Source organism: Corvus brachyrhynchos, unplaced genomic scaffold, assembly GCF_000691975.1.
Source record: "Corvus brachyrhynchos isolate BGI_N302 unplaced genomic scaffold, ASM69197v1 scaffold14, whole genome shotgun sequence".
In the NCBI taxonomy this organism is placed as follows: domain Eukaryota; kingdom Metazoa; phylum Chordata; class Aves; order Passeriformes; family Corvidae; genus Corvus; species Corvus brachyrhynchos.
This window is the reverse complement of record NW_008239110.1, coordinates 14827093-14847516: the sequence shown is the minus strand read 5'-3', so window position 1 is coordinate 14847516 and position 20424 is coordinate 14827093. Positions and strand designations below refer to the sequence as shown.

General features: G+C 40.8%; 1 protein-coding gene across 3 annotated transcripts in view; it reads right to left on the bottom strand.

Annotated features, from left to right (window-relative positions):
- The window catches only part of NCOA7 (nuclear receptor coactivator 7), an 85115-nt gene that overhangs the window by 17644 nt on the left and 47047 nt on the right, over nucleotides 1-20424 (bottom strand). Inside the window, exons 4-9 of one of the 3 annotated variants that reach the window (XM_017739584.1) lie at nucleotides 8161-8240; nucleotides 7230-7337; nucleotides 6367-6465; nucleotides 5194-5319; nucleotides 2284-2468; nucleotides 18-862 (exon numbers count right to left, since the gene is read on the bottom strand). In XM_017739584.1, the coding sequence (XP_017595073.1) occupies nucleotides 18-862; nucleotides 2284-2468; nucleotides 5194-5319; nucleotides 6367-6465; nucleotides 7230-7337; nucleotides 8161-8240 (1443 nt within the window). The remainder of the gene's footprint in view (nucleotides 1-17; nucleotides 863-2283; nucleotides 2469-5193; nucleotides 5320-6366; nucleotides 6466-7229; nucleotides 7338-8160; nucleotides 8241-20424) is intronic. The other 2 variants (XM_017739586.1, XM_017739585.1) reach the window with 2 other exon arrangements.

Genomic DNA, 20424 nt, shown 5'->3' with positions numbered 1-20424 from the left:
AAGCTCCAGACTTTTAACTGTGTGGACTTCATTAGCTTGGGACTTTGAACAGCTAAGTGTAAGGTCTATGCCAATTGCTTTATTGTTTTCACCTTTCTGGATTTCAGCCTTGTGTAAGTCTTCAGATGACTGAGACCCATTTCCATCTTTATTGAGGTAAAATTCAATAAGTTTATCTTTCTCTAGCTCTTTCTTAGTGTCCAATTCAGTCTCCACCTTACCTGTCGGGGAACTGACACATTTGTTTACTTCTGGAATAACATCTTGCTTTTCACACAGCTCTAAGTCTAAGTCAGCTTTAGGTTCAACACTGTCCTTTTTTTCCAAGGAATCAACTGTCAAGTGCTCCTGGACTTCTGTAGTAGGTTTGGTTACCTGCTGCTTAGTTCTCAAGTCCCTGGGGTCAGCCAGCAAGCCTTCCATTACTGAGATTTTCCTGTCCAACCCTCTATCCATATGAGATGATGTCTTTTCCAGCTCAATTAAGTCATCCTCTCCTCCTAGAGGGGATTTTTCTTTGGTATCTGAAGCATTTTTTTCCCTGGAAGGGTCCTTGGTACATGAATCCGCATCAAACTTTTCCAAATGTTCAGTGGCAGTGATGTTGTTGGGAAACTCCAGAGACTTTGATTTGATTGAGCCTGTACTCTCTGATGACTGAAGAACTTCAAAATCAGAAGACTTTTCCTTATCTGAAGGCTTTATCTGTTTGGCACCCGGAGCAACAGATGCATCCCCATTCTGCTGCCTCTTTTCCTTGCTAAGGGATTTGAATTTGCTGAAAGGATTGATATCTTTCTCAGAGGACAGGTCTTCCCATTCTCCTGGCCTGTACAGAGGACAAAGATCCTTTGGTATGTCACTGTCAGGGGAAATGATGGATGTACATACGATGTTAAAAGCAAAATGGAAACAGAAAAAAAAATGAAAAGAAAACTAAATATCAACTTAACTTAAACCATGAAACTCAACAAAAAACAACTTTCTCCAAAATAAACATACAGAACTGGAATTAAGTGACTTTAAAGACAATGGAGAAAAAAGTATAATACCAAAATAAAATGAGTAAACCATTGGCAGACTGTGCCACGTGGGTGAAGAAATGTTACACGTGTAATAAGAATGTGCAAGTCATCAGAAGTTCAGTAACAAAAAAACACAGGACATGTATTTAGCTGCTGGAATTTAATTCAAATCATATGAGTATTGTAATTTCCCACACCTGACAATGAGTCAACATCTACAACCATCCATGCTTCCCTAGTCAGTACAAATGTATTTCTGAGAAAAACAAATCGGAGATAAGATGTATCCTGTTTGAACACATTTACTGCAAAACAGTAACAGGCAACAGAGTTAGTAGCTTTCTTCTTTAATTTGTCTCCATTATTCAAATATACTGTTTGAATGCAGGCTTCCCCAAATATTTTTTTAAAGCAGGACAATCATAAAACATTTCAAAATGGAAAATTCTGAAAAAAATGTATCAGCATAAAACTTGAGCTCTTTGTTACTGCTAAAAAGTCTGAGGAGAATGAGAATACAAGATCCTCATGACTTAAAAGTTGCTAAGAAGCTATTAAACACTCCAGTAACGAGTGTAACAAGTACTGGAAAGTTTTTCTTGAAATGAGAAAAGGGAGGGAATTATGAATTTAACTGTTCAAGCAGGTATTGCCTTTAAGAACAAAACCCTGCTTAGAACAAATAGATAAGCAGTGCCTGGTCTGTGCATAAATGAAAGTAGTCCACCCCAGAAGGTCTATTATGTATTATAGATTATAACTATTAATGTATTTCTGGTTCTGAGATAGAAGTATTCCACAGTCTGGTGGTTCTTTTAAGTCCTGAAGATGGCAGCTAAGGTGCTGTTATCTTCAAAAGGTTCAAATACTCCTCTGAGAACAGTCCTGATAGCACAACAATGGTCCAAATCTAAACCTCTTCACATCCACTGAAATAGCCCTAGAGACAGGTCAGCGCGAGAGCCCAACCACAGCATATAATAATAAAATAAATAAAATAAATAATAAAATGCTTTTATTAATTACTGGTTTGTACTGATCTCCTTTGCACTTTGGTTCTCATATTCAAGACTCATTTGTGTTTAATGTCACTTTAGTGTTCTAAAGTGGAAGAACAACACAAGTGAATCACACCTTTGCTGGCACTTAACTCTTGCTGCAGTAAAACTCCTCCTCTCCATTCCCCTCTCCCCCAGCCCTTTTCCATGACCCTTACTAATAATCTGCAAATGTAAGCTCAGGGAAGAACACTCCTTACGATGGCAATGCATCTTTAATCTTCATGTGAGAGATGTCATTGTAGAGCGCTATCGAGACAACCTCCTCCATGGGGCAGATGAGCCCATATTCTTCACAGCCATTCTCAATTACCAGAGGATCAGACTTATGTGGGTCAAACATGATATTGTTTGGAGTTACTATCATGACTCCTCCAACGACGCCCTAAAACAGGAGAAAAAGGAGTCAGCACATCACATGTAATGCACTCATCATTGGGTACTGGATTATAGGCTACTATCCTAAAAAGCAAAACCACTTTCCTGCCTCTTTATACTGTATCATGCAGTGTTTGCTAGCAAAATACTTTGCTTTCCAATTGCATCAAGTCAGACATTGTAAGGAGAGCAAAGACAAAAATATCTTAGTAACATCCAAGCTCCTGGATGATAAGGAAGCACATCTGAACTACTCAACTTTCAATTCTGACTGCTGTAAGTTAAAAATGTGATTGCTAATCAATCTCAGACAAAACAGATTAGTGGATTTATTTAAAAAAAGAATTATAGCATTTTACTCTGGATGCAACCACCTTAATTTGATCCATGAATTTACATGCAACCAGCACACCTGAATGCAGTCTTACTCATGGAAACATCCAGGTTACATCCAGGTTACTATGCCAAGCTACATTAGAAGTTCCCTTGATCTACTTTCCCAGAGGTAGATGCAAAATCCTTCTTCACACAGGGATCTGAGACAGCTTCTTCCTAACCTCAAAACAGCTCCTACCATTGGTCCAAGCATATTCTGCACAGCTGTAGAGGACTCATTTAATCATTCAAAATGTGCTCTAGCCATGGATTTGATAAAAGGCTGCTGCATCAGCCATTATTCAGCATCAATCCATGACAACTGACCATTTTTCAAGGTTGAAAAGGAAGATTTCCACTGTCTTGCTTCTGCACCCTCTCCTCCAGATGAACTACAAAATTCACCAGACCAACTCAGAAGCTGTGTGTAAATCATGATATCTGACAAATAGGATACACAGATTAACTGGAATGATCCACACTGCAGATACTACTATTATCCAAGGTCATCTGCAAGGTAAGCCAAGGAAGGCTCATAAACAGGCAGGTAAAAGACCACAAGCTTGGTTTGTGGGGCTTTTTATTCAAGCAGTAAGATGTGGAGGGCTGTGAGCCCTTGGCACAGGAGCCCTCTGCACTCCCTTGGAGGAGAGAGGCCTGAGGGCAAGATGACTTTCCCCACAGACAAGCAACCTTCCTTGGGTCGTGGTGAGAAAGTGAACCACCCCCAGCCTGCCTTGTTTCTATATGGGAATAGCCTGTACCCAGCTGGCTAGTTGGTTTCTACCCCACGCCCTGCCTTTCCCATAAAAAGCCCCTGTTTCTGCCCCTGATCAGGGAGCCTTTGTCCTTGGCCTTCCCTTCACAGGGGCTGCTGGACAGTAAAAGCTGCCTCATGGAACTGCCAAACGAGGCTCTGTACACGCGTTTGCCTTGGGTGATTTCACAAAGAGCTGAAACACAAGAGCTGATATCACTTGTACCTGAGAAATCACTACACTTGCTGAAATCCCCTACTGCCCAGGGAAGAGTTGTTCCTTGCAGGACACTCTCTCTAGGAAGGTCGCAACACACCAGGTTGTCCACCCCCAGCCCCCTGAAAGTGATAGTAAGCTGATGGCTTGGCAATGGCAAATAGGCACATGAATGCCTGCTCCTTCATAAAGCACAATCTGTCCATATTTCCCATTTGCTTCTCCTGTATGATTCGGTTGACAAGCTCAGTTTGTGTCTGGATGACAGAATCAAAACAAAGTGCAGAGGCTTTTCCCAGAAGCCAGAAGACCATACATCAGTAGGCTGTACTTCCCACCCAGCAACTGCAGGAAGCAAGGCAACAAGGGATTTAGCTACAATGGCAAAGAAGCCATCTCATTTTTGATTGCTCTGACTGCAAATTACTTTTTCCGTCCTGCAGCCACAAAATTGGCAATCTGTATCCTCTGCACCTGACAAGCATCACATAGCAAAGTGACAGTATTGCCCTAATTTACATGCGAGACATCAAGTAGTTCTCTGTTACGTTCTACAAAATAGCAGACTGTAAAATTGCAGAGTTGTTAAGCACAGTCTACAACCACTCAATGCAAAAAGAAGCCAGAAACTGTAGGTGTAAACACATCCATCTTACAAAAGTCAGGACTAAGGGAAAAAAAAAGTTGAAACAACAACGATTAGCATCTCCAGAGTTATAAATTCCAGAGAACTTGAAAACCCAAACACGCAGACAGCTAACTGTAACCAGAGTCAACAAGGACAGATATATCAAAGCAGGCAGTTCAGGAAGACAGTGTCTTGTGACCTTGAGAAGAGGGCTAAATACTACCCAAGCTTTGTGCCTTTACTTCTAAAACAGTTGCTGTAATTTAGAATTGCAGTCCTGGCATATGTTACAAAAATACTTACAAGAAACAGAAAGAAAAGATTGCATAATGCAATATTTATCCTTTTATTAGGCTTGCACAACATTCATTAGCAAGTATAGAAGCAACATAAACATATCTGGAAACACTTCTCTGGAAACAGTTAAAATTTATCTTCAAGTCATAAATGAAATGGATTGGCATGTACTCATTTTATAAAGCCGTTGCTCAATTTGATGGAACTGGACAACTAATCCTGACATGTCATAACTCTGAAATGCAGTTCTCTCTGTGTATCTAGCAACATGTAACCAAGAGAACAAAAAATTATACAGCATCTTATCACAGTACCAACAAAAACAGCAGTAATAGATAAAGCCAACGTAACTTTTTACATTCTTTAAAGACATGAAGAACACTTGACTCCCCCAGTATTCATTGCTCACTTATCCAAAGAGAATCTCAAACAATGCCCAAAAATCAGGTTCCACCTACCTTACCATCTGTGAAGTAACGACAATTCATTTTTAAAAATTTGACAACCACAGGCTCATCCTCTTCTGAAGTAGAGGACAGGACTCTCTCCACTGGTTTGAAAGCCTTTCTTGCTAAATCAGCATCCTTAGAAAAGAACAAGTTCAGTGAAGAGCAACAGGACCAGAATCATATACTTTCATATTTTTGAAAACTAAAATGCCAGGTTCAAACAATTATTTTCCTTTTGCTTAAGGAAGAAAAGCAATGGTCATGTATGTAGGTATATATGTACACTTCCCACAGTACCCTGTATTGAAAAAAACCCCTTGTAACCTTAAGAGAAACTCCACACAAATAAGAGGAAAGAAATTAAAAAAAAACAAGGCAGGTCAGCTCACCAAAATTCAGTTATGCACTCTCATTAGGGAGAGGGGCTGCCCTGACACATCATCCACACTGAAGACCTCTGCTCACAGAGCATGGGTGTGATTCCCCATGCAGAGGCATAAGGGTAAGGTTAAACACAATTGTTCACTCCAAGCTTCTCTCCACTTCTGATTAGTGATGTATTTGAAATTACTAATTACTTTAATCTCAGCAGATGTTAAAGATGTTAAAGGCAGATAAACTGCTTAAAGGTACTAAAAATCATTATGGCAAATCACCCTTCCAAAGAAAATGAAAGATCAGCTATGCTGAGGCCTTTCACAAAGATTATATCCAGCAGTCTTGTCCAAAGTCTGTATATGGGTACCAGCACAATTTGTTTAACTAGAAAGAAACTGACTGCTCAGACTAAACCAACAGCCTCCCTGTTCAAGGACACCAGTGCAGGATCAAGGCTCTGGACTGCAGAGCAGCATAAAAATCTCCAGTAGGATACACTAAATAATTTTTTGTATTTAGCTTTTTATTCTTTAAAGATTATGCACTACACTATTTTCAGTAGTTTTGATAAGACTCAGGGCCCAACTGAACTTGTAATATGTTTCCACACCCAGAATTCCCTTTATTTGGAGTATTTTTAAGACATGGTAAACTTTGTAGTACAGCAAACTATTTTTACACAATACACTACACACAAGGCCTGTAAATGCAAAAAACCCCTACTATTTACACAGCCTGGATTCTCAGCTTCAGAATCAGAAAATATTTTGAGAGTTTAAGACCAGTGAACCATGTTTGACTTACAGGGAGTTTATCATATTCAGCATCTGACGATGAAGGAGAAACAGGAGCACCAGGACTAGAAGACAGCCTCCCGGCATTTGTTTCTGGCACAAAGAGAATCTAAATACAAACAGGTATTTCAAAACAGTGAGGCACAAGCTTTAGAATATTATTCACTATGTTCAATTAGAAAGACAACACAATACTGATCACTCATATCTGCAATGTACACCTTAAAAACATTCAGAAAAACGAAACTAATTTCCTTATTCCAGCTTTTGTCTGCTGGGTATTCTTAGGCAAGTCACACCATCTCTCTGTGCCTCAGTTTCCCTATGGGAAATCAAGACACTTCAATCTCCTCATGGCTGTGAAGCAGAAGTAGAGATCTGTTCTTCATGAACCAGGTGTTAGTCTCCACACTTGCATTTCCAGTCCTGGACTCTCCTAAAAAGTCTCTCTCCATTTATTTCTCATCTTACAGGAGGACTGATTCATACCCAACATAATGGCACAAAGCCATTTCAATTTCTGTATCTAACTCTCTAATTCTTTAATGCATTATAGATTGCATTTATCCAGACTTCCCAAGAATTCAACTCCCTTACAACAGCTGTATTATCTTCTTGAGCTTGTCATCTTTAAGCTTTAGTGACAGTACATAAATAACAAGTCAGATATGGCAATTACAAAGCTTCTCCTCCACATCAATTCCAAGTAATAATCTACTGAGTTTCGCTTTGAGGGAGGGCTTTAAATTACTGTCCATTATCCTTGTATCCAAGTACCTAAAAGATACATGTAAGTAGTAAAAAGCTTTTAAATACATAGCAAATAATCATGTTTCAGGTATTTTAAAAAAAACAAATAAATAAAAGATTTACCTGGCCTGGCACAATTGTCTGTGTGAAAAGCTTATTGAGCTCCACAAGCTTGTTTGGGGTGACGTTGAACTTTAATGCTATACTGTTTATGGTGTCCTGATTTCCAGCCTGAAGAAAGAGTTGATGACTAAGATACCATACTGAACACAGCACCACACATGAACTAAAACCCATCTAACAGACTGTTTGCAGGGAATAGACTCGATGACCTCAACACCCCATTTATTTAATAGCTTAAGAGATAAATCAGTATCAAAAAAAAAAGGACAGAAGTATTCTCTCACACTATACAGTAGATAAAATGTAGAGGTGTTACAGATGTCCCTCTCCTTTTGTCTTAAAACTTTAAAGCAGCACAACCGTATTTAGAACTCGTCTGGCAACGGGGAGAAGGTCATACACTGCAGAGTTCACTACACCTCCAGCTGCCACAGCACATCAGGCATTTGTGCAGTTCCCAGCTGGGATACCACCTTCCACAGAGGTTCTGTATGGTAGAGAGCATAATGCACTGAGGGCTCACACAAACGTTTTGGGCAGAGCTAGCACACTGCTGCCCTGCTCCCACTAAGGGAAACAGATCTCATCAAGCACAGGTCAATTGCTTGATGACCTAAGCAACACCACAGAATGGGAGTATTTTTCAGAATAACAAAACCATTGCTTTACTAGAGAGCCATAATGCAGAAGGAAAAATGGAACTGGCAGCTGCAAGAGGCAGAGAACCTGGGTTGAACAGAGATTCAGGACGTGACCCTAGCTCTCCCCATACAGTGGTATTTGAATGGTATCAATAGGGGCAATCCCTATTGAGAAAGGTGCAAACTGAGAAAGTATTAGTGCTTTCAGTTTTGTGCCACTGCCTCCCTCTCAACTTCAACAGCTCCACTTTCAAAAAGCAGGCATGAACACACCACACACTAGTACTTACTGTATATTCTATGGTACCATGGGGTTTCTGAGAAACCATTTTCTTCTCTTTCTTTTCATTGGTTTTGTTTTGATTGCCATCTAAAGAGAAAAAAAAAATCAAGTAATTGACTGTCAAGATGTTTGCCTTTCAGCATGTTTTGAAAGAGATCTACGGTATGTGCAAATTAAAGCTGTGAAGAAGAACAAGAGGACACATTAAAAATGCCTATTAGGCCTTAAAATTGCATTGTAAGGCAAGAAAACTTCATCAAGTACAGCAGGTTTAGTAATCATGCAGGAACTCTGCAAGAGTTAACGTATATATGATACCATATCAATACACAGCTGCTCCCATGGTTTCTTCTGTGATTCCTACACAATTCAGCTGCTGCATACAAGTACTTTGTACCATCAGGTGAATGTACAACCACAACAAGCACTGGCTAATCACCACTTCACCACAAGTATGTTATATTGAAACACTACTTTAAACTCTGAAGGTAAAAGTGTGCAAAGAGTCCTGCAAAGCATGCATTTATACAGTCAAGCATGAGAAAGCAGAAAGCTTGTGCAGAAGACCTTTTCTATCAGCTGCAATACACAGAACTCACTGCAGCTGCAGAAACCCTTGCAAGACACAAAAGGCACTCACGAGCTGTCAGCAGCATGAGCAGGGCAGAAATTTCCAATACTTACGACAGCATTGTGTGAGCAAAACCAAGGCTCAGGGAGGATGCAGCTGCCCAGCCAGCCCCAGCCCCACGGGGCTCCCCTCCAAACCCAGAGCCCAGACCCGCATACCTGGGGGGGGCAAGGGCAGCATGCAGCCCCAGCTCCAGGAGTGGGGATGGGGTGCCAGGAGGCAATTCATGGCTCTCCCCACCTGACCGCCCCCAAGCCCTTAGAAAGGTCCTGCTGCCTCCGGCAGGGTGCTGCAGCCCGGACAAGGTGGGGAGAGGCAAGAAGACAAGGCAAGGCTGTGCCCAGCAAAACCAGCAGCCAGGACCAGGAGCAGGGAGACACACTGTCCTCCTGGGAGGACTCTTCCTGTAGTCCGAGCCGGCAGCTCTGGAAGATCAGGGAAGAAAGGACGAGGAATGGCAGCGCAGGGCTTCTGACTTGCATTCAGGCTTTGCTGCAATCTCTGCTATTTCCAGAGAGCAAGAGGCAGATAGTAAAAGGAAGGGCGAGGACCTACCTGCCTCACTGTAATGTACACAAGAAACAAGGAGGGGCCCAGTGTGCTGCACCTGACCCTTCTGCTGGCCCACATCCACAGCAAGATTAAGGGTGTGGGGCTGCCTCAGTGTATTCCAGAGGCTGCACAGTCAGGGACCATCTCCCTCAGTCAGAAGAGACTCACAAGAGCCCTGAACATGCATCCAGGTGTTACCACTGGCATATCCCACCCACTACCTGCCAGGGATGCAGTCATGAGAAGTGCAGTGGCTACGGACACTACAGATAAGGCAACAGAGGCAGAAAACGTGTAGGAACCAAACACACACAATTTAAATACATGCACACAGTATACAAGGTATGAAGGACAGAGGGAGGAAGACTAGGATGATGCTGGCTTTTCCCTGATAGCATGTTGAAACACAGCATCACTCAATGATCTCAGATACTTTATCTCTGAGGCTGGACACCCACAGCGAAACTTTTTAAATTAGCTTTCATATTGCCTTTTTCTGACCATTTGTATTTTCACCATTGGCACACAACCTTCCACTGATCAAAGTGAAAGCAGTGTGTGGAAAAATAGGTAATGGCAGCATTAGCAGGGCACAGTATTAAACCATCAGAAACACAATGACAACATGTCAGACAAAAAGACTGACAAATACTGGATGTTTTCTTTATCCATTACCTACATACAAGGGCCAATATGGCACAGTCCTGCCTGAAGAAACTCTGTCAACTACTAGTGGTATCTCCTGGTAACACAAAACTACACTGTTTTGTGTTACCAGGAGATACCACTTCGATTAGTCCAGGATAACTATAATTAGAACTACATATCACACCCATGTAGGCAAACCACCTGAACTTTTTGTGACCTTTCCCTGGAGAAAGACAAGAAAGGTAGACTTCACCTTCTAGTAAATTATTTGGTCTAGCTGGAAAAAGAAGACAAGTTTTCAGATATTTTACCCGTACTTATCTCTGAAACAGTACACAAGGTAGGAAACAGTTAAGAGCAATAATCTCACACTGATTAGACATGCGCCAGTAAGACCTTGGAGGAGTGGGAATAAAAATAAAGCAGGCCAGAGAGATATATATATAGAGAGAGAGATTTTGGACCTGTTGAATGGGAAAAAGTTTAAGACTGGGTATAGATGGGACAAATAACAATATGCAATAAAAGCAGTTTCTCTGAAGAGCTTAAAATATTTGTTATTAGCTAAACATTTTTTGTTCCAAAGCTTTGTCTTTGAAAATGGAGAGCTGACCATGACAGCAACCACTACGCCACTGTGGCACAAGACCACAAAACAGCAATACAGACAACTTTCTCCCTTACAGCTTCCTACCTAGGACACCTCTCTCTCCCACTGTGAAATATATTGTATTTTCCAGGTCCTCCTAATTGCATTGACTGCTAAGTTTGGAGATTAAAAAATACTGTCCAGGGAAATGTTATAGCCTGAAATACTGTATTCACAGGAGACATATAATATGCTCTAGTTCTTGGTTGATAGGACTGTGAGCCTGTTTGTTTAGTAGGGTCCTGAATACAAGTGTGGTACAATACAAAAGAGTGAACTAAGTATGCCCACATAGTTGAAAATCTCTAACCGCAAGACAAGAAAAAGAGAAGAAGTTCAAAAGCCAAGCTGAATTTAGATTAAACAAAATACCGTCCTTTTTTGGTCAATAAACGTTAATAAATCCTAAAAAAGTTGAACAATTAGACACTTTTCTTTCACGCAAGAATATATGTTGTCTGTTTAGCTACAGGCTAAAAGAAGCAGTCACAGCCTGTGAATTTATTTGTCTCCTGAAACCAAAATCTGACATTTTGTGTTTGGATACTTTTTTCTTCTACCCCTTGCTCCTCCATCCCTTTTTTTTCTGTCCCAGCAACAAAGGGCTGTGAACGCTGTCCATACATTAAGCCTATCTACTAGTCAGGTTTGGGCAATTCAAAACCACATCCTAATTATTTGACTAGTGTGAAGTCTTACCTAGTCTGTGCTTTTGTGTATATAAAGATTTAAAATCATAAATCAAAAATTTCAGACCTTCAGAAGAAAAAATTGCAATGAATCCATTAAATCTGACAGGTACTGCTAAACCCACATAAATCACACGTGGTGAGACCAAGGTCACAAATTGTGCTGTATATGAATGGTTTACAGCAGAGTGGGTGGAAAGCCTGGCAAAGCAACACAACACAATATACTGTCTCTTCAGGTCCCTCTATCTTCTCTCATTTCTCCTCCAGGAAGCCAAACATTTTCTGACATGATCTGAATAGCCCCAAAGGCACCCAGAGCACATGTAGGCATGATGGAAGCCTCAGGAACCACATTCCTTTCAGTCAGAACTACATGAAGAGCTCCACAGGCTTTGAAACAACTGCCTTTGGCTACTTTTTGAACTCGAACATTTTCTTAGTGGTGAAATGACTCACGGTTCTGCCTCCCAAATTTTCCTGCACTGCATGTACACTGGAGATGGGATTACACACCATGAGAAGTGACTAGGTGTTAATGCAAATTTGATCACACTGCATTTTTAGGCAAAGGGCAGAGTGGGTGGACCGAACCTCTCTGTGGTTTTGGGAAACTTGTAAAATAAGAATTATGTAAAAATAGTAAAATAATGAGCAGTGAAAAGAATGGCAAGTGAGAACAGGCAAGAAAATACGGGCTTACTGAAAACACACAGGTCTAGAATGGGAATTTTTCTGCCCTTAATGTATTTGTATCTCAGTTTCCTAGCAGACTCTTGACATTTTGTTTAGCAGTGTTACAGGAAACTTTACAAAAAAGAGTTACCTAAGAGTAATTTGGAAAGCAACTATTGAAGGAGTATGATAAAGAGGTCAATCAGTTTATCACCCAAAAGACCTTGAGCATTATAGGAGAATTACACCTCTGCAACTGTGTAAATAGCTCTGTAAGTAGATAGAATAGGTCAAGGAGCATCAGCAGTCTCCTGGGCTGCCCACACAGAGGACAGGCCATCACCCCTGCAGGACAATACCATCACCACCAACGCTACAGACGAACCAGCTGCCAGCCCAAATCACTGTGAGGTGTTGCAGTGCTGGCAGTGACAGCTGAACCCGCAGGGCAGGTCCCAAGCCACCAGTCAGCCTCATGTCTGGTAGTGCTGAGAGGATAGAGGCAACGGCATACTTGGTGCGAAAGTCCATTTTACTCATTAATTCCTGTCTTACCAAAGACTTAGGCCACATGTAAATATGGAAATCTTTCCCCTGATTAGCCCCTTGGCTTCTAGAAATCACAGATTTCCCAGAGTAACAGCATTCACTACACGGCACTGTTCTTTCAAGACCTCCACACCAGTTCTATGCCAATGAACCCCACACTAACATGATGTGCTCATAAAGCAGTGCTTTCCTTCTTGTACTTTATAATTTCACTGAGCATCTTAATTAATGCTATTTTAAGGGTGAACAAATAAATAGTCATTTTTCACTTTCTGCATACCACTCATGATGTCACAGATTTCCAGCATCTTTTCTTAGTTATTTCACTTGTTCCAACTAATACTACGATACTGTAGACTCTCCTATTTCTCTGATCACACAGGCTGGCCTTCTTGTTAGCTTTTCTTCTCCTACTACATCCTTTTTGAGATGGAGGAAGTAATACCAAACATAGATTTTAAGATATGAAAAAACCAATAACCTGTGCTGGTGACAGAAAAGAGGGTTTCCTTAAACCTGTATGATACTAGTCATTTTTCCACATCACACATCAGTCATTTTTCCACGCTGCTCAGTATGTCACTGCTGTTTCACGACATTCCAGTCCCACATCTCTATTACAGATTTGTTAGAAACAATAAAACTGTATTACTACAGTCTAGCCAAGCACCAGGACAAAGGAGTGAAAACCTACAGGTAGCTTAAAAGAATCTGAAACACAATAAATTAAGGGGAGAACAGTTATCACTCAGAGTAACCTAATCAGGGTACTGATAAGAAATTAAGCACACAAAGCTTCCTGGGATAGTTTCCTTATCAGTGAATGAGGTCTGATACCAATAATGGTGATGGAGTACAGTAAGTATCACTTCAGTGATTCTAAACACAGATCTCAAGAATATGAAAGTCTTACTTGGGATGATGGAAGAGGAAGACAAATCAGTTTATCTGAACAATTTTTTCCATTCCTACTTTCTACCCTGACATTTTAATAACTCTCAGCAATTCTGCTATGTGCAAAGTTGTGCATAGGATGATGCAATTGTGATTTAAAGCTTGTTTCTGGCTCTTCTCATGACTCTCTAAGTGATGAACTGAACAGCATTCACATTAAAATTATTAGTTTTAAATAAAAAGTCTTTCTTTCAGCTCCTGTCAAGCGTGGGTGAACACCTCAGGGGCCAGATTCCTGGTTTGGGACACCTTCCACCCACTCTGACGTTTTAGCTGCAGCAGCCTCTGAGAAAGACATCACCCCAGTCTCATTCTCTCCTTTAGCCAGCTGCAGCAGTTAGGGGATGCATAAAAAGGTTTTTTGGCCATCTGATCAGACCTACCTTCCTGAAGAAAACCAGCAAGTTGGACAGAAACATTCCCTACTCAGATTTGAATAAGGTACTGCTACCATGTTAAAAGAGAAATAAAAAAATCCCTGCACTGTCTCATCAACTCAGGTATCTGTTTTTCTTTTCTGCTTCCCACTTTCCCCACAGTCTCCTGACAAGCCCTCACCTTTACTTCAGCATATTTTTGCTCTACTGAATCGTATCAGTTGGCTTCCTCCTTCGCTACTGCTGAAGTCACTTGAAACAGAAGGGCAGCTGTCATCCGTCACGACCACACTTGTGCTCCTTCATTAGTGAAACTTCTCCTGACATAGGAAAATAGCAATTCCCTGATCAGTACAAGTCCAGACACATGATTCTGAAATATCTATGCCTTGAACAACTTTTGTCCATTCTCAATAAAAACTGATTGTCCACTAATTATTTTCCAAGCAATTCTTTCAAAGGAATAAAGAGATCACCAGAAAATACAGAGCCTCAACGAAAAATGACAATTTGTTCGAAGAACTGATAAAGATTATAGTAACTCCTTCTGCTATTAGTTATTTTTAGGCACACTTCAATAAAAATTTGGCTATTGATATTCATGCAATATTCACATACTGCAGCTTCTACACGAAAAACTGCAAATATTTAAGGAACTTAAATTCCCTCTTTATTTACTGCATTCCCAAGAAGGCTTTAGCTCCTTTGTGGTCTGACAGCATTACTTGTGAATCCTGTTCAGGAACATGTCAGCATCTAAACACATCTTTCACAAAAGTATCACCATAAAATTTCTGACTATCCACTACATCAGGTACTTAAGGACAATATAGAGTGAGGAAAATCAGCCTGTCAACAAAGCAAAGAAGGGGACAAAGGACTGACCACTTTCCACACCTGGCAAACAAACTCAGTAGCCTGAGAGGATAGAGGCAACGGCATACTTGGTGCAAAAGTCCAACAAAGTAGGGCTGAGGGAAGGAATACTTAGGCATCACAACAGAAAACATGGACATTTTAGAAAACTGTTAACACTACACATGCTGGTTTTCTTCATTTATTTTGCTGGTTGAATACACCACAGCTTGCCTGGGAAGGCTACGCCATGTAAGTCAACCAGGACAATGTCTTTTCAAATCAAACACTGCACTGTCTTGTCTACTGACTGGTGATTACAAGGTCATAGGTTGAAACCAGAGACGAAAATCACAAGGATTCTAAAGATACAGGACACATGCCCTACTTTCGTGTCTGGAGATGACATCTGCATCTGATGTGCTGCTGACTGTCAGCACTTCATCACGCAGATCCTCAGAAGCCATAGAAAAGAGCAACTCATTTTATACATGCTACTGATCCCAAGCATGACCCAACAAGTCACATCAGAGATATTACAACAGACTGAGAAGATATTAGGAAATGTCAGTATGGAAAGCTGGGAGCAAGGGTGTTACACAATCAAAAAGATCTGACTTAATTCAAATGCAGATGAAGAGAGCTGTGTTTTTCAGAGCATTTATGTTAACTTTCAACAGTGTTTTTCAAGCACAATATGGGAACTTGGTGAAGAAGAGAAATTAAAAGCCTGCCTTGAGGATATCAGGCTTGAGTTATGCAGACACCCAACTCCCTCATGCCTCTGCTTGGAGACCAAAAAATTTGCAACATGATTTCAAATGCGCTATATTGCGCTCCTTATGTACTTGGCTTATAAATACTCCTGTCTTAAAGAAGAATATCTGAAGCTAAAATGAGAATATTCTGCCTGTTCCCTGAGGGCAGAGATCCCAAGAGAGCTATAGTGAGTCACTGGGAAGGGGAGAGAGCTGATACACCTGGGTGCTGCAGAGGACTGCTCCACAGGCACTCAGGATACAAGTCCTGGAAACCGGGGTGGTGAAAGAGACAAAGGACCCAATCTGCCTGGTTGATAGCCCTCCCAGGAAACATGGAAGAGAAGGACTTGTGAGAGTCCCACTCTTTATCCCAGCACAGGATACACCATCAAGACCGCCTCTGAAGAGCTGCACATGCCCTGTGGGTACTCCAGACTAACCTCACAGGGCACCCGTGCTCAGCAAGCACAAGACCGAGCAGGCAGCTGGCACAACCTGGGAAAGCCAGACTGCCCCAGGCATGATGAGCTAGTGGATCCTGGAAGTGACGAACTTGCTAACCACAAAGACATATTTCCTTTCATTATCCCTGGAAGCAATAAGACAACTCTTTTTATTAATTCTCCTGACATGCTTCCTTTCCACCTCCTGCACACGCACACCTGTCACAGTCTCACCATGTGCTATGGGACCAATCGCTCCACAGCTTTCCTCTCTTCCTCTGGGACCCCTTTTCAGAGATGTTAAGTGCATCTGAATTTATATAATTATTATAATTATATAATAAATATAATTAAGAACATAAGTGCTCACTCCTTCTGAAAATTCAGGCCTTGGAAAAATAGACAGCCCTAGGAAACACACCTGGGTCTTTCAGCAGTGAGATCAGTTTTAGCTAGCCAAACACCGGCCCTGTCATTCCCTAGTCTGACCTTTGCAGAATAGACCACAAGATGTCACTACCTTAAATCTTACTTTGAGTAATTGCTGTAGTGGAATGTAACTTTGTAAAACAGCAAATCCTCGTATTTTTTCCCCTGTGACAATACCACCACTTTTAATTTTCTGCCTCAGTAATTTATGCTACTGTTAAAAGGGTATCCTTGATTCCTAATCTCTGCTTGTTTCTCTCCATGTTCTGGTCTACTGAGCCTGCCAAAACTCTTCGCTGTGATATTTCAATTACACAATTAATTTAGGATAAGGTTCTTTTGGGTTTTTTCCCCCTCAAGGAGAAATATAACCAAAGTAGTCTTTCACAACTCCCTCTAGTCTTCAACATTTTCCTTCTTCCCTGAGCTGTGCTAAACAGAACTCACAGTAAACCAAGTCAGAGAACCTGAATTAACAGCAAAAACATCCCCTGTTCCAGAATACTGGGTCCTGGAGGTTCAGAGAAGGCTAACAAGGGCAAGCAAAGCCATGCAACAGCTTACATGTAAGGAATGCCAAAGTTCTTAAACCTGGAAAGGAAATGATGGAAGAGTGATATTATATCGAGAGGAAAGAACAAAGAAAAACCCAACCAACCAGCCAGAAAACAACAAAGAAATGCACAAGAAAATTCATAGGAGTCTTGGAGATGGTGAGTAGGGATTCACTGTTCACTTTCTTATACAAGAACCAGTGGCCACCCAACAAAGCCAGCAGGAGGAAGACTGCCCTTCATGCAAGCGGTAGCAAACCTGTGCACTCTTCACCAAAAGCGTGATCATGAATTCATCAATAAACTCTCAGGACTCTATGTAAAAAACAGATCTGCCAATTAAAAAAAAATAAATTGTATCAATTAAGCTACTGTTTACTTCCATTTCTAATTGTTTGAGTGGAGAAAGTCACACCACAGTATATAAATAGATCGATTCTCCTTCTGTGACCATTCATCTTCCTTGCTGTCAAAAGCACACCAGAAAATTACTGAAAATTCAACTGCTAGTATCACATACTGAGCTAAAATTACTTTTAATTTCTCTCTGTTCTTAGCACAGCTAAGAAATGTCTTAATTTTTATGTTCCTGGACAGTTTTCATATTCTGTCCTTTACTTTCCCATTCAATTTCCTTGCTTCCTACTTGAAACATACATTAGATTACTATCAGCAAGTGAGTTTACAGTTTGGTTTTATATATCCATATAGCTTCATTTCCTTCTAACAGCAGACTTAAAAACAGCTCAGTCTTCAGTCTCCAGATTAAGTTGCCTGTGTGCCAGTGGGATTAGCTCAGTTGCTTAGAGCATGGTGCTAATAATGTCAAGGTTGTGTCGATGGGCAGTACCTACCTATTACATACAAAACACCAAGTTTCAACTATTTGCATATTTTACTTAGTTTTACAACAAGCAAAAGCTTATCCACCAAGATGAGAATTTGAAGAGGACGCCACACATGGGGAGCTTGCCCAGTGTTAAGACATTTCCATGCGAATTTTCAGAACTTAAATGCTAACAACGTTATTACTGGTACTTACTGCTCAGATCGATTTCTCCTGCCTGTGGACAAGGCATCCTTTCTCTGTGCAACTGTTTCTAGCAAACATCTGTTAACATCACAGCTTGAATATAACCTGGTGGCCTAAACACTGATCCACTGGGATTCCTGATCATTTATTCTCATTCCAAAACAAGTCACCTGTAAACAGCTGCCTTTCAGTCATTAGTCCACTTCATTCTTTCCACATGGTTTCCATAACAATGTTAATAAACCAGCTTCCTGAAACTTCCCAACCAGCCACTGCCCAGTCAGTACCTTCAGTTTACACTCATATGCAAGTTATTCCAATCCTCTTGTTATTCTACACAGGCAATTATAACCAAATTGACTTCTTCCTATGCTGCTTCAATTGTGAGACCTTCATTCTGAAAGAAACATATTATTTCCCTTTTCACCCCTCCTTATATCTACACTCATTTTCGGCCTGAAACACAAACCCTAAGGCAAGGTCTCAGAACGTGAGAAAATTTAGATCCTGTTTTTACTGTTGTATTAAGCAACTTAACACTGAGTAGCCCACTTTATAAATCACTTTGATTACTTAGAAAAGAAAGTACTTTACTACACAAATAGGGCTGACCAAGCTGATTATAGTTAGCTAGCTACAAGCAAAAATTTATATGGATTTTCTTTTTTTTTTTCTTTTTTTTTTTATTTCTTTCTGCTTTTTTTATGAGTAGCACCTTAATTAGGTCCTCAACTGCATCTTACTGTTCTGTAGCAGGCAATAAATACAAAAGACAAGACCAGGACTCATAAGCAGAAGTTTCAATTTTTAACTCAATATATACTGAGAAGTCCAGATTTTTAGTAATCATTAGTAAATGACCTAACTATTATGTGATGTGTGATCAGTAAATGTTCCACCATTTCATTACACGTAAATTCTTTGTAAATTTTCACACTGCAGTTGCATTGCAAGCAACTTTCAACTCTGAAACAAAGTACTTCTGGTATCACGGGAGCTGCCTCTGCTGTTTCTGTGCCAGTCAGGGCAAATCTCACCACATAATGAGTAATGCAAATTGCTATGCCCTCTCTAAAATTTGTTCTTGGCCATTTACCCAGAACATTCAGAAGCTTGGTAACTACACACATGCTGCACTCCCTGCTCAAGGGATGGCAGGGAGGACAAGACAAAAAAAGGCATCTGCTTTCTGCCTCTAGGGAGATACTCTGGCACCTCCTGCTCGACACGTGATATACTATCTCATTAAATGGGCACATACCACTTTCCCTCTCATGGTGTTTAGGACTCCTGCTTGTTTTGAAATAAATCAGAGCTACAATAAGAGGAGGTTTTGTTACTCTCACCTCCCACTCCTGCAGAAATTGAACGTCACGCAGTGAATGAGAAAGGATGGCTTTATGTTTACAGAGCACAATGGTAATCTAGTCAGCTGGATTTTATTTTGTTGACAAAAGTAACTCTGTGATACAGGACAAGTCACCTAAGCCGAACTTTTCTTTATGACGTATTTTTTAATGGAGACCAATTCCTCACATATATTGCCTGCTTATATTTTCAAGCAAAATCAGTGGACTCTAGGAATATTATGCACATCTGATAGAAAGACACAACATATCATGCTGGAATAAATACATGGATGCAATTCAGTGTTATGTTTGACCACTGTTACACTGCTTGTTTTCAGAAACTCACACTTTTCCCTGTTTCAGTGTGCTCAGTGGCACAACACAAATGTTTTCATCCAGTTTAGCAACTCCTGACAGGAATCGTGGTTTCCTAATCTCACAAGAGTCAAATCAACATCTTCCAACAAAAACAGGCTTCCCAGAGAAAGCATGCCAGAACCAAGCAGCCAAGCAGCAAAATTAGGTCAGCTGGGGGTTATCCCAAGAAGAAGGGGAGAGCATCCTGGGCACAGAGTATAGCAGCCAGAGCACCTGCACAACCACTGTACTGTGCTAGACAGACCTATCCCCACAAGTCTGAAAGCTGTTTACTGCAGCAACAACAGCAGAAAAGGTAAGACAAAGTTAAAAAGCAAATTACTACATATGACAAAAATAAGGAGAAAGCAGTGTTATTTCCATTGGTCTTCAGGAACAAACAACAAGCAGTATTAGCATCTCAGTTGTTTCAAGACAAGACAACAAAGGCTGTATCTGCAAGGCAATGTCTTACAGGGTGGGATTTGGAGACTGAATGGTGCAAATTATTACAGAACTATAGAGCCACTGAAGAACAATGCAAGCGCTCAGTGGAAAGGAAAACATGAGGCTACACTGGAGAAACCTTCTGGCAATAGGACCTGGTCATTTAGCAGTGCCTCAAGAAAAACGACCAATCCTGTATACCTTCAGGTTACTTGTAAGGGTGCCACCACAGTGCAAGCCGATATGCAATATTGAACAGTCTTGGCTGGGAGAGGGATGCTGGAGGATCCCTTTCCAGAGGACGCCCGAGTCGCACCAC